Source organism: Peromyscus leucopus, chromosome 15 (assembly GCF_004664715.2).
Source record: "Peromyscus leucopus breed LL Stock chromosome 15, UCI_PerLeu_2.1, whole genome shotgun sequence".
Lineage (NCBI taxonomy): Eukaryota > Metazoa > Chordata > Mammalia > Rodentia > Cricetidae > Peromyscus > Peromyscus leucopus.
This window is the reverse complement of record NC_051076.1, coordinates 24466148-24479922: the sequence shown is the minus strand read 5'-3', so window position 1 is coordinate 24479922 and position 13775 is coordinate 24466148. Positions and strand designations below refer to the sequence as shown.

At 38.8% G+C, this 13775-nt stretch overlaps 2 protein-coding genes across 2 annotated transcripts; both read left to right on the top strand.

Moving 5' to 3' along the window:
• Positions 1–2338: 2338 nt before the first annotated feature.
• LOC114690724 (olfactory receptor 6Y1) lies at positions 2339–3340 on the top strand (the record flags this gene model as incomplete). The annotated part of the gene is made up of 1 exon (XM_028865608.1): positions 2339–3340. A coding segment is annotated over one exon (1002 nt), but the record flags the coding sequence as incomplete, so codon positions are not given.
• A 3711-nt stretch (positions 3341–7051) lies between these two features.
• LOC114690723 (cytochrome c oxidase subunit 7B, mitochondrial-like) lies at positions 7052–7415 on the top strand. Its single transcript, XM_037211058.1, has one exon. It carries the CDS (start codon positions 7052–7054, stop codon positions 7277–7279), a length of 228 nt encoding a protein of 75 aa, XP_037066953.1. The 3' UTR covers positions 7280–7415.
• The last annotated feature ends 6360 nt before the right edge of the window (positions 7416–13775 follow it).

Below are 13775 nucleotides of genomic sequence, written 5' to 3'. Positions count from 1 at the left end.
GCAAGCAGATCTCTTGAGGTCAGCCTGGTCTACAAAGAGAGTTCTAGGACAGCCAGGGTTACACAGAGAAACCCTGTCTTGAAAGAAAGAAAGAAAGAAAGAAAGAAAGAAAGAAAGAAAGAAAGAAAGAAAGAAAGAAAGAAAGAAAGAAAGAAAGAAAGAGAGAGAGAGAGAGAGAGAGAGAGAGAGGGAGGGAGGGAGGGAGGGAGGGAGGGAGGGAGGGAGAAAGGAAGGAAGGAAGGGAGAGAGAAATAAAGAAGGAAGGAAAGAAAGAAAGAAAGAAGAAAGAAAGAAAGAAAGAAAGAAAGAAAGAAAGAAAGAAAGAAAGAAAGAAAGAAAGAAAGAAAGAAAAGAAAGAAAGAAACAGAGCAAGAAAGAAAGAAACAGAGCAAGAAAGAAAGAACAGGAAAACACTAATGTAAATGATTTACAAATGACTTTGAGTTGGTTTGACTTGAATTCAGAGGTTAAAAGGAAGGAAGATGAAGCAAAATCTAAGGCATATAATTAAACCTCACTTGTTTACAATCCCCACAGTTCTAGGAGTGAATAGTAGGCTGTGGTCATCAAAGTCCAGTTCCATGTTTGTGTAAGTGCATGGGGATGCATTGCATAAGAAATCTTCTGGGCCAGTGAGATAGCTCAGTGAATATAGACACTTGCCCTAAAATCTGATGACCTGAGTTCCATTTACAGAATCCATGAGATAAAACATGGAACTAACTTGTGCAAGTTTTCCTGACTTCAACATGGGCGCGCGCGCACACACACACACACACAAATAAATAAATAGATAGATAGATTATATAAATAAATAGATAAATAATGAATAAATAAATAAATGTAAAAAAAAAGAAAAATTGTATTCCAGCAGAAAACAATGGTTAAATTTGCTCTGCTCTGTGACAGTTTTTTCCTTTTCTTATGAAAATTTGTGTGTTTTCCTCACTAAACATGTATCATTTAAATATAAGCTTCTGTTTTTGCCATCCTAAATCTGCAACATAATGAAGAAAGGGGAATAGTGAGGATAGGATAGACAGCTCTCCCTCTCCCTCTCTGTCCCTCATCTCTCTCTGCCCATTTCCTTAAGAAATAGCTTTCTCTGAGTCTTCTATATCTCAAAAACAAAGCTGTTGAGAAATAAGGAACAGGAACAGCTACGGACAACAAAAGGAACAAAATGATAGATCATAAGAGGGCTGGAAACAAGGAATTGCTTTCAATGCCAGAGATCCCGGAGCAAATCTCAGCCCATCCTAGAGAGAGCCCATGCTTAACTTGATTACCACATAAGAAGTGTCACTTACAGGAATGCTTTTTTATAATATTATTCCCAAAAGATGGTGAGTTCTTTACTCTAACAGTCGGGAAAATGTCCAATTTCTGCCTCTTTTTCCATTAACAATAACTGACATTTTCACCTATTTGTTTTTCAGAGTTTTGTTATTGGTAGGCTGAGGTGTATCCTTTGGAAGGAAATTATAATGTAGAGAATGTGTGTTGATTTGGAGCTAAAAATAGTAGCTTGGAAAGATAACAGCAAATGCCTATGGGAACTTAAACTCTAAATCCCATTTGATGGTTACAAAACATGAAGGTCTTCCTATAATTCTTAACTGAGAAATAAAATAACTCATATTTTGAAAGCTTATATAGTATGTTCAGTTACCTAGACAAACACAAGGATGGGATTTAACTATACTTTTGCCAAATTGCCCATCAAGATGGCTGCAAAGTGGATTGGATTGAAGGAAATGTCCTTCAAATTATTCATTCATCTTTATCCTTTGAGAAGATGGTGAATGTTCATATTGCACTTGTATTTGCTATTAAACTGTGAGTATACTCAATTATTGCTTTATTAAGGTTTTGTGATATTTTTTGATTAAACAAATACAATTGTCTCTACAGATAAGTGGGGACATGAAACTAGTCTGTCATCATACAAATTATACCTAAAGAATAAGTAATTGAGTCTTCTGCCTTCTTTTTCATGCTATAGACAGGAAAGCTTTGCCCATAGTGAAAGGGTGGTCTGAAGGGACTTCCTTATGCCCAACAGTGATGTATTGAAAAAGCACAGTGCTTGGACATGGTAGGTCTGATATCACTACTGTGTGATCTTGGACAAGTTATACCATTTGAACTAATTTTTTAAAACTTAGAATACAAATTCCTTAAAGCTAATTGCTGTTCAATAGTTTTAGTTCATAATTCAAGGGGAAATAGAGACATGAAGGCAGGAAAGCTCTCGTTATGATGAATCACTAGAAGCAGGTTATCAGTACAAGTGATCTCAGGGTGGTGCTTGGGACACAGAAGGAACTGACTTTAACTATGCCCACAGCCAGTCACGCCCACAGCCATCAAGGTTCTGGAAGTAGACAATCGTACTGCGACAACACATTTTATTCTGCTTGGCTTTCTAACACGACCTGCCTTCCAGTTTCTGCTCTTCTCTGTCTTCCTGGTGACCTATCTGCTGACGCTGGTGGAGAACCTTCTCATCATCCTGGCCATCCGCAGCGATGGGCAACTGCACAAGCCCATGTACTTCTTTCTAAGTCACCTCTCTTTCCTGGAGATGTGGTATGTCACTGTCATCAGTCCCAAGATGCTGGTAAACTTCCTCAGCAAGGATAAGAGCATCTCCTTCAATGGCTGCATGACACAACTGTACTTCTTTGTAACCTTTGTCTGCACTGAGTACATACTCCTTGCTGTCATGGCCTTTGATCGCTATGTAGCCATTTGCAATCCACTACGCTACCCTGTCATTATGACCAACCAGCTTTGTGGAATACTGGCTGGGGGGTGCTGGTTCTGTGGGCTCATGACAGCCATGATTAAGATGGTTTTCATAGCTAGGTTGCGCTACTGTGGCACACCACACATCAATCACTACTTCTGCGATATCTCTCCACTCCTCAATGTCTCCTGTGAGGACTCCTCCCAGGCTGAACTGGTAGACTTCTTCTTGGCCCTCATGGTCATTGCTGTGCCCCTTTGTGTGGTAGTGACATCTTATGTCACCATCCTCATCGCCATTCTCAAGATCCCATCAGCTCAGGGGCGCCAAAAGGCTTTCTCCACCTGTGCCTCTCACCTGACAGTTGTAACGCTTTTTTACTCCACCACCCTTTTTACGTATGCCCGTCCTAAGCTCATGTACGCCTACAATTCGAACAAAGTGGTGTCTGTCCTCTACACTGTCATTGTTCCCCTGCTCAATCCCATCATCTACTGTTTGAGGAACCGTGATGTAAAAATGGCCCTAAAAAAGACGATACTTTGCAATAGAAGTGGACCTGGGGGAGATGGGGATCTCAGTAGTTAAAACCAAAAACCAAAATCAGAATTTCACTGGAGAGATGGCTCAGCAGTTAAGATCACTGGATGCTCTTCCAGAGAACCTGAGTTCAATTCCCAGCACCCATATGGCAGCCCATAATCATCTGTTACTGCACTTCCAGGGGGTGTAATGCCCTCTTCTGGCCTCTACTGGCAACCTAGGTGCACGGACAGACACAAACCAGCCATACACATAAAATAAAAATAAAATTTAAAACAATTTAAGGCTTACAGAATTCTTTCTGGAATAAATAGGCAGATGACCACCATATAGTTCCTCAGTGTATTCATCAACTACATGCTACTGTTAAGACTTTCTGAAATTATAGATAAAATTCAATGTAACAAAGCAGAATATATTTGCTATGTATGTGTGTGAGGATGGTATGACCATGCGTGTTTGTGTGGGGGTGGTGTATGCACAAGGGCATTCATTTGTGGAGACCAGAAGTCAACATCAAATAACTTCCACTACCACTATCCACCTGATCTTTTGTTTTTGAGACACTGTCTGTCACTGAACTTGGAGGTCCAGGATTGGCCAGACTTACTGGTCAGAATCTCTGGATCCTCTATCTCCACCCCCCAACCCAGAGCTGGGACTATAGACGCCTGCCACCACACCTGGCTTTTTACAGGGGTGCTGGGGATCTGAACCCCGGTCCTCATGCTTGTGCGGCGAGCACTTTGCCCACTGAGCCATCTCCCCAGGCCTCTCAAGTAAATTTTAAAGACGGAGTCTTTAGTGGAAAAACAAACGAAGAATGTAAATATAATAAATAAAAATTATATATAGAGATAGCAGTTATAGATTGAATTGTGCCCTACAAAAAAATGATATGCTGAAGTTCTAATCTTTGATACCTCAGAATGTGACTTTCCTTGGAAATTGGATTTGTTTAATGAGCAAATGCAAATTCAAATTTACATTATGATACCTAAGAGTCAGCAAATAATAAATGCATATACATAATTTGAAAAGATGGAACTTCCTAAGAAATGTAGTAGGTTTTTTCCTGAAAATATTTTATAAATAGTCATTTGTCCAACGTGCATGTTTTTACTAGTAAAAACTACATCTATTAATAAGTGATCATGCTAGACTTCTATGTAGATTATTAATAGACTCACTGCAGTTCTGAAAACAACAGGATAAAAACATAAGCAAGTTGTAGGATTCTTCCTGGACCCTCTTATTCTACAAAGTGCTTTCCCACCAAACCAGCTATTTCTGTATTGAAAAGAGGTAAACCCCCAAAGAGGCTGGATCTCAAAACACTGATGATGAGTGAGTATGAAATTCATAGAGATCCGTTTAGAAAATGTTGAGATTTTCTGTTAAAGTAACTTTTGTTTCTCCTTCATAAATATTTGAAACAAATAAATTGAAAGAAAGAGAAATACCCAGAAGTATTTTACCAGGAACAAAGTACTTATCAATAAAATATCGCTAAATACATACTATAGAATATCATTGTTCTCAACAAGCTCTCTATACTGAAATGGGAGATTGTTCAAAGCAAACTGTTACTCTTCTCAAACAAGAGACAATGTCCTTGGCACAATGTCTGCAGGCGCTACCTGTCTTTACCTTGTACAACTCTGAACCTGTAAGCAGCACTACTAAGTGGCATATATATAATATGTGTGTGTATGTGTGTGTATACATATGTGTGTGTGACATGTGGTGTGTGTGTATGTGTGTGGTGTGCTATGTGTGTGTGAGATGTGTGTGTGGTATGTGTGTATATATAGTGTGTGTGGTATGTGTGTGTGTAGTGTATTGTGGTATGTGTGTATATGGTGTGTGTGTTTTGTGTGGGGTAGGTGTGCATATGGTGTGTGTGTGTGTCACGGTGTGTGTGTGTACATGGTGTGGTGTATGTGGGTATGTGTGGTATATATATATATGGTATGTGTGGTGTGGTGTGTGGGTGTGTGGTGTGTGTACGTGGGTGTGGGTGTGGTGTGTATGTGTGTGGGATGTGTGTGTGTATGAGGTGTGCATGGGGGATGCATGTGGATGCCTGAGGTTGACAACAGCAAGTGTCTCCATCAGTTACTTTCCACCTTATGTTCTGAGTCAGGATTTCTCACAGTCCAGCACCCTTCCACATGCTGAGACACCAAGTAGGCTGTTACACCCTCCTGGCTTTCTGTGGGTTCTGGGGTCTGAAACACAGTTCTCTCTCTTGCACAGCAAACACATTACTCCTTGAACCATCTTCCCAGCATTGAAAGCCTTATTTTAATACATCTATTACAAATGTTACTATTTTCTGCAGAAAAATCCATGTACTGGTTGTACTTCCAGAAGACCTAGGTTTGGTTCCCATCGTCAACAGGGTGGCTCACAACTGTCTATAACTCCATACCCAGGGGATTTGATGCCCTTTTCTGGCGTCTGTGGACACCAGGCACACACATGGTGAGCAAACATATATGCAGGCTAAATACCCCCACACATAACAAAATTTTAATTGATTCTTAGAAAAGACATTACTTTAAGACAAAAATGCCACATACACTCCCAAAATAATATGCATGCATATATAGTTTAGAAATCCCAATACTTAATTAGTTTCTAAGGTATGTATGTATGCATACAAATGTGTTTCACACATTTAAAAATCTGCTGCGAATATCTCAGAACTCATTTTCCTTTGTGCCTGTTCTACTCCCTTTTGTGTGCAAAGGTGATTTTCTAGGACCCTGTCTTGTAATATTCTGGCATCTAATTCTCAAGGGAGTTGGTTCTCAGTGTTATTTCATTCCTATGGAACCTAGAGATACATTTCATTAAGCTTTTGGACCAATACCATTGGGGACAAAAGTCTAAAAGCTTAATTAAGAACAGAGCCTTCAAAGGGGCTCTTAGAAAAAAGAAGTCTATTAATATGCAAGGCCTTTTCTCCTTCATGAATTTCTCAACTTTTAATTGAATGAATGGCAGCTAAATTTATCAAAGAACAAAACAGTTCTTCCACACATAGTACTGTGAAACAAAATAATTCTTTTTTTTTTTCTTTTAGTTCAGACATCATCTCCCCACAAAATGGGCTCCTTCTCAGAGCTGAGGCTACCTTAAAATATTGTATAAATATTTAATTAGGTTCATTAATAGTTTCATAGCTAATCAACCTAGCTTTGAAGTAACATTTTGTTTTCAACCTAAAAAGTCATCATGGAACATGGCGTTTTGGTCAGCACTGGACCACATAATCAGCAGTGGCTCACTGTGATTTTATTGCTATGTGATGTGGTAGATATTGTTAGGTTTGTGTGAGAGCACTCTTATGTCTGGATATGATGGTGCACGCTTTTAAAACCGGCACTCAGAAGGCAGATGCAGGCAGATCTCTGTGAGTTCCAGGCCAGTCAGGGCTACAGAGTGAGTCTCTGATTTTTAAAGTAATTATGAGAAAGAAAAAATGGTGTGGAGTTGGGTGGTGGAAGAGGCGTGCAGAATGTGGGAGGAGTTGGGAGCAAGGAAACCATAATCAGAATATATTGTTTAGGAAAATTATTTTCAATAAAAAGTAATAATTATAACCCAAATTATTATGTTTTTGTTTCCTATTGTTTTGAGTCGGTTTAAAACATTCATCATTGGTCTTTCAGGGCGCTTTGCAAGGGTAGCTGGGGCGAATTTGCACTCAGGCAGTGCTGTGGTCACTACATTTCCATCTTCTCCGCGATGTTGCCCTTTGTCAAGAACGCAGTAAGCCGTCTCCAAGTTCGAAGCATTCAGCAAGTGGTGGCAAGGCAGCCACCTGATTTCCATGACAAATATGGAAATGCTCTATTAGCAGGTGGATTCTTCTTCTGTGTTTCTACATGGACATATACAGCAACACAAATTGGCATAGAATGGAACCTGTCTCCTGTTGGCAGAGTCACCCCAAAGGAATGGAGAGATCAGTAGTCATGCCAGCTGCTACAATAATCAAGTGATTGTGTCAAAATCAACTTAGAAGTGATTCCAAGTCAAAGAATCGTGTATTCACTAAAATATAGCATATTGAAGAAAAAATAAAGTACTTCTGAAACCTTCAAAAAAACATTCATCATATCAGACAACATTTCAATTAGAAAAATAATACTAAATCTTTTTGTCCTGCAGTACTAGTTTTCAAACCCAGAGCCTGGTAATGGGTAGGCAGTGAGTCTATCACTGACCTGCGTATACCTCTAACTCCTGTGAACAAAGTTTCACTGGATTATAGCCATGCCCATTAATTGATTATCAATTAAAGACTTCAGACTACAGCAGAGACCTTATGGTATGCTCAAAATATTTACCACCTCTCTCTTTTCAGGAAAAGTTTTCTGAAATGTTGATGGAATGTGAATGTCCATAGTTAATCCATTAGTAAGATCCAAATAGATTTGAGGACCCAATATTTTAGCTCTCATGCACTGGGAATAAAAAGCATAATATAATAGTTAGTCTTTTTTGGTGGTAAGCAAATGGAATGCCACTGTGCCGGGAAGCTTTGCAGCCCAGTCATGCTGCAGGCCTAAGCAGAGAGATCATCTAAGGAAAAACGAAGCACTGTAGCTATCCTGTAATTGGGAGGTCGTCAGTACACTGCAACTTCACCCCTTTGGAAAGTAATTTCATACTATATTTTACGTATGCACACATTTACTTCCTGAGTATTTAAACTATCTTAACTTAATATAATAATGATAGAATAAATATGTTTTGTACTTTTTATTTTTGAAATTACAATATAATTACATTTCTCACTTCCCTTCCCTCAATATACCTGTCCCTACTCTCCTTCAAATTCATGGCCTCTTTTTTCACTAATTGTTGATACACATATCTCTATATGTGTGTATACATGTATGTTCTTGAAAATAACCTGCTAAGTCCTTATAATGTTGCTTGTATGTATGTTTTCAGAGCTGACCATTTGGAACTGGATAACTAATCGGTGTGTTCTTTCCTTTCACACTCGTAGCTTTTCTCAGTCGTCTATAGTTCTTTGTGCAGGACTGAGGTCTCGTGGACTTTTCTCCATCCACTTTACATGCCCATTGGTGCCATCCTTGTTCAGATGGGTTTGGGCAATCACATGGTTGAGAATAAATACCTATAAAGTTGTGTGTGTGTGCGTGCGTGCGTGTGTGCGTGTGTACGTGTGTGTGTGTGTGTGTGTGTGTGTGTGTGTGTGTAATGTTTAATATCCATTTACAACTCGGATGGATTTATGATCACCTAGGAAACACACTCTTGGCATGGCTGTGTGGATATTCTCTGTGATGTCTAACTGATAGGGGGAGGCCAACTGTAAATGGTGGTGGCATCATCCCATGCACTTGCATCCTTCACTAAATGCAAAGGAGAAAGAAGTGGAACACCAGCATTCATCTCTCTATGCTTCTTGACTACAGACACAGTATGACCAGTCTCCTAATCTTTCTATGACCATGCCTTCCCCACCAAGATGAACTATACAGAGTGTGCCAGAATCAACTCTTCCTTCCTTAACTCCATTTATTCAGATATTTTGTTACAGCAATAAGGAAACCAATAGGATATACAACATATTTCTATAAATGCCCTTAACATAGATATTACATATATTTAATATACATATATACAATCTCTTGTTTTATAGTATATATAAGATACAGTAAAATGTTCTTAACATATGGTTTATATGCTGTGTTTAAAGTTGTTTTCCTATCCCAGAAGAAGCATAGATGTTAGATTAAAAAATAATTATACATTTGCAATTTTGTTACACGCTACCACTCAGTGCTAGTGAAGTCATGGTCATTGGAGGAGAACCTACAATCACTAATTTACTAAACCAGCATAATTCCTAACAGCAATCTATAAACCTTTGCCCTTATACCCAGAGGACAGTGTAATCTTCATCCTTATCAAGGAAACTTCTCTTTGCAACAGACTGAGACCACTGCAGAAAACCACAACCAATCAAAATGCAGAGTAGCGGAACCCAGTCTCAATTGTCATAGCTACAAAACACTCCCATACCTAAGGCTCAGGTAACACTGCGGAAGAGAGGAAGAAGATTGTAATGGCTTTTCTTTCTTGCTCTACACTGTCCTCTCTTTATTCCTCTAACCTATATGCTTTCACCTTGTTCCCACTCTGTTCCCTTTTTCTTCTTCATCCACAATTTCCTCTTCCTGTCTCTTAGTTTTTAACAGCCCTAGTTCCAAAATATAAATACTGTAAACCACAAAGGTATGGAAAACATACTTTGAGAAACAAGGCAGTATCTTTAGGAACTGATACTAAGAAAAAGTAGATGTCTGTGTGTTGAAGAATGAATCTAGATCCATCTATCTCACCTTTCAGAAAAATGTCAATGTAAAATGAACCACAAACCTTAATATAAGTCAGAAACCAATAAGAGGCCAAAAACACTTGAAGATAGAAGCTTGTGTGAGGATTTTTGCAAACAGTCTCCAATAACACAGAAAATAACTCTTAAATAGGGTTATATCATTTTATAAAGTATCTACACCATAAAGGAAATAATTAAGTGAAGAACAGACTACAGAGACCTGGGAAATCCTTATCAACAATACATTGGGCAGGAGATTAATATCTAGAATCTATAGAAAAGTCCAAATATTAAATATCTAGACAGACGGCTCAATGGTTAAGAGCACTTACTGTTCTTTAAGAGGACCAGGAACTTAATTACCAGGACCCACAGGGCAGCTCACAATTGTCTATAACTCCAATTCTAGGGGATCCAACACACTCTCTGGCTTCCATGCCCATGGAAGCACCAGGCATGCACATGTTACATAGACACACATGCAGGCAAATAGTGACATACATAAAATAAAAATAGAGAAATCTTTTTAAAGATGGACTGCTGAATTTAATAGACAGTTCTTAAGGGGAAAAGGACAAAGGGACAATAAATATTTCAAAACTATTGGAGCATTCTGATAAACACAAAAGACTTCTCTGAGATTCCATTTCACCCTGCTCAGTAGGGTTGTCATCAAGAAAACAGACACAAATTCTGGCAAAAAAAAAATGGGAAAGAAACTGTTATCCACTGGAACTACCATATGACCCATCTCTACCATGCTTGAGTGTGTATCTAAAGAACTGTAAGGACATGGACATCAGCATAGAGTACTTGCCCATCCCCATGTATTGCTGCATTATGGACAAATGCCTAGATTTGAAACCAGCCTAGAAGGGTCCATTAGCAGATAAATGGATAAAGAAAATGAAGTAAATATTCCGTGATGGGTGTTCTTCATGCTCAACCTGACTAGGTTGGGAATCACCTCTAGGCATGCCCTCTGTGAAAGGACTTCCCAAGAGGCTTAACCAAAGAAGGAGACAAACCTTGGAAGTGTCCAGTACCATCTTGTGGGCTATAATCCCAAACTGAACAAAAAGGGATAAATGGAGGAGAGAACTGAACACCAGCATCCATCTCTCTCTGCTTCCTGACTATGAATACAGTGTGACAAAGACAACTCCATGCTGCCACTGCCAAGCCTTATCTGCTATAATGTACTGTGCCTGCAGACCATGAGCAAAATACATTCTTCCTTCCTTAAGCTGCTTTTATAACTGAGTAACTCATTTATATACTGTAGATGTAACTGTCTTGTTAAATAAGAAACACAGAGCCTAATACAGAGTTGAAAGCCAAGAGGTCAGAGCAATAGCTAAGAGCTAACAACCTTACCCATCACTGCCGCTGCTGTCCTACCTCTCTGTAAGAGACCTACTTCCTGTGTGTTTGTCTTCTTATAGACTTTCTGTTCTGCCATCTCATTGGTTGTAAACCCAACCACATGACCTCCTCGTCATTGCCCATCTATACAGACCTCCAGATCTTCTATGGTTGGTATTAGATTAAAGGCATGTGTCTCCATGCTGGTGGTATCCTTGAACATACAGAGATCTGCCTGTCATGTGATTGGGATTAAAGGTATGTGCTACCACTGCCAGACTTCTGCTATGGCTTGCTATTAGCTCTGACCTCCAGGCAACTTTATTTATTAACATACAAATAAAATCACATTTCAGTACAAATAAAATATCACCATAATATACCATAGAATTTTACTGTTACAAAGACTGAAATCGTGATATTTTCAGGAAAATGAATGGAACTGAAGAATAAATGTTTACCAGAATACACCAGACCCCAAAGGATTAAAAGTACTTTCTCTCACATTCAGAATCTAAATTTAAATGTATATAGATGCATATGATCATAAATATGTGTATGTGTATTATGTGTGCACATGTATAGGACATGGAAGCAGAAAGGGGACTATGATAGAGGGAGAGCTCTTAAGGGAGAGGACAAGAAAGAGTGATGGAATATATGTGACATGTATGCAGAAAAGGAGACTCTGGGAAGGAAGCAGCTGATCAGCAAGAAGGAGTGTTATGGGGCCAGCAGACAGAAGTGGGCAGGGCAAGCAAAAACAAATTATAGGGCATATGGAGATGGCTCTGTGATTAACAGCACTTGTTGCTCTTGCAGAGAGCCTGTGTTTGGTTCCCAGCACCCACATGGCTTAGAACTGTCTCTCACTCCAGGCCCAGGGATCTGACACCCTTTTCTGGCCTCTACACATGTGGTACACACAAAATAAAAAATAAATGTTTAGACTAAAAGAATGCTGAAAAAAGAACCAATTATAATAATATGCATATAAGAAAATGACAATGAAATCTAATTCTTAGTATGATAACTAAAATAAAGCAACAAATAATAAAGAAAAAATTCCGGTGGAAATCTAGTTCTCCTACAAAAAAAAGTACCTCTGTTGGTGATGTGGAAACCTAGCACAATGGAAACTTTCTGGAATTATGAAAGTGACCCTAGAGAAGACTCCCAGTAAGGAGGATAGGGAGCCTGAACTGACCATCTTCTATAACCAGGCAAGGCTTCCAGGAGTGGGATAGGACATCAAACCAGCCACAAAACCCTCGACCTACAATCTGTGCCGCTTGTAAGACATGCTGGGGTAATGGTGGTGCAAAACTTGTGGGAGTGACCAACCAATGACTGGTCTAACACTAGGCCCTTGCCTGTGATGAGTCTCTGTCTCACCAGACAGCTCCCAAGTAATGACACAGAGAGACTTCTTCGTAATTATGAAATCTCAGCCTTAGCTTAGGCTTGTCCCACTTAGGTCTTATAACTTAGATTAACCCATTTAGTTTGATCTACTTTCTGTCTCATGGCTTGTTACCTCCTCTCTCCATGCTGTTCATGGTGCTTCCTCCACATCTGGCTGGCAACTCCACCTTCTTCTTCCCAGAGTTCTCTCTCTGCCCTAAAATACTGCTTATGCCCCTTGCCTAGCTACTAGCCATTCAGTTTTTTTATTACACCGACAACAACAATACATTTTCACACAGCGTACAAATATCCCACAACATTTCCCCCTTTTGTCTAAATAAAAACAAAAACTTTTAACTCTAACACCATAAAATTATATACAATAAGGACAATCAAATAAGAATTACATTCACAGTGTCCAGTCCATTTGTATTTGGCAAATATGGAGAAATTACTATCTATCTTATCATGATGAGTCCAAAGTTTTGTACCTAATTTACATTCTATCCTAACTTGTATTACCAACTCGAAACTATCTTTTTAGAATTCAAAACATTTTCTTAGATAAACAATTTAACCTTTTATGTCTCTAAACATTATACACTTTTAAACTTCTTTTGTGAGTTTCTTTTCTGAATTTGGTAACAAGGAAAACTGTAACTATAGCTATCTCATTTTCAACTCCACTAGAGACCCAAGAAGATATATCTGAGTAAACAGGAAGTGTAGAGCAAACAAGTTCCAAAGCTATAGATATGACAAAGACATCTGGATGCCTGGATAGTCGCCCAAGATTCCTCAACAACAACATTGGGGCATCCATCTTCAGCCTACAGGCCTAGAATATCTTAATACTTTTCTATGAAGCAAGAATTTTGAAAGACTGCCCAATCTTGTATTGGCAAAATACAGTAGTCACTTTCTTTTGTGTCCTGCTTGTCCAGTTTGGATAGCATACTGTCAGCAGTTGAGGCAAGGGCAGTTTCCTTGGCTCAAAACCATTTGCATAGTTTTGCTACATAGAAATCAAACTCCATGTGGAGTTTCTTTGATAACTATCATCCTTTTTTGAAGTAAATTGTTGCTGCCAGGAGCAGATGTGTCTCACTGTCATGAAAAGCCTTATGTTATTGAAACATTTTAAATGTCACATTCTGTAAGTCTTTGAAGATTTTAGAGACCATCTACCTACTTAAAATATATCTGACCTTGAAAACATATTTAACATGAATAAAAGTGTGATTATTATAGATGACTAACCACTAACCTGTATTTCTTAATTATCCTAAATAGATTTCAAGGGCAAGAGCTTTACATTTT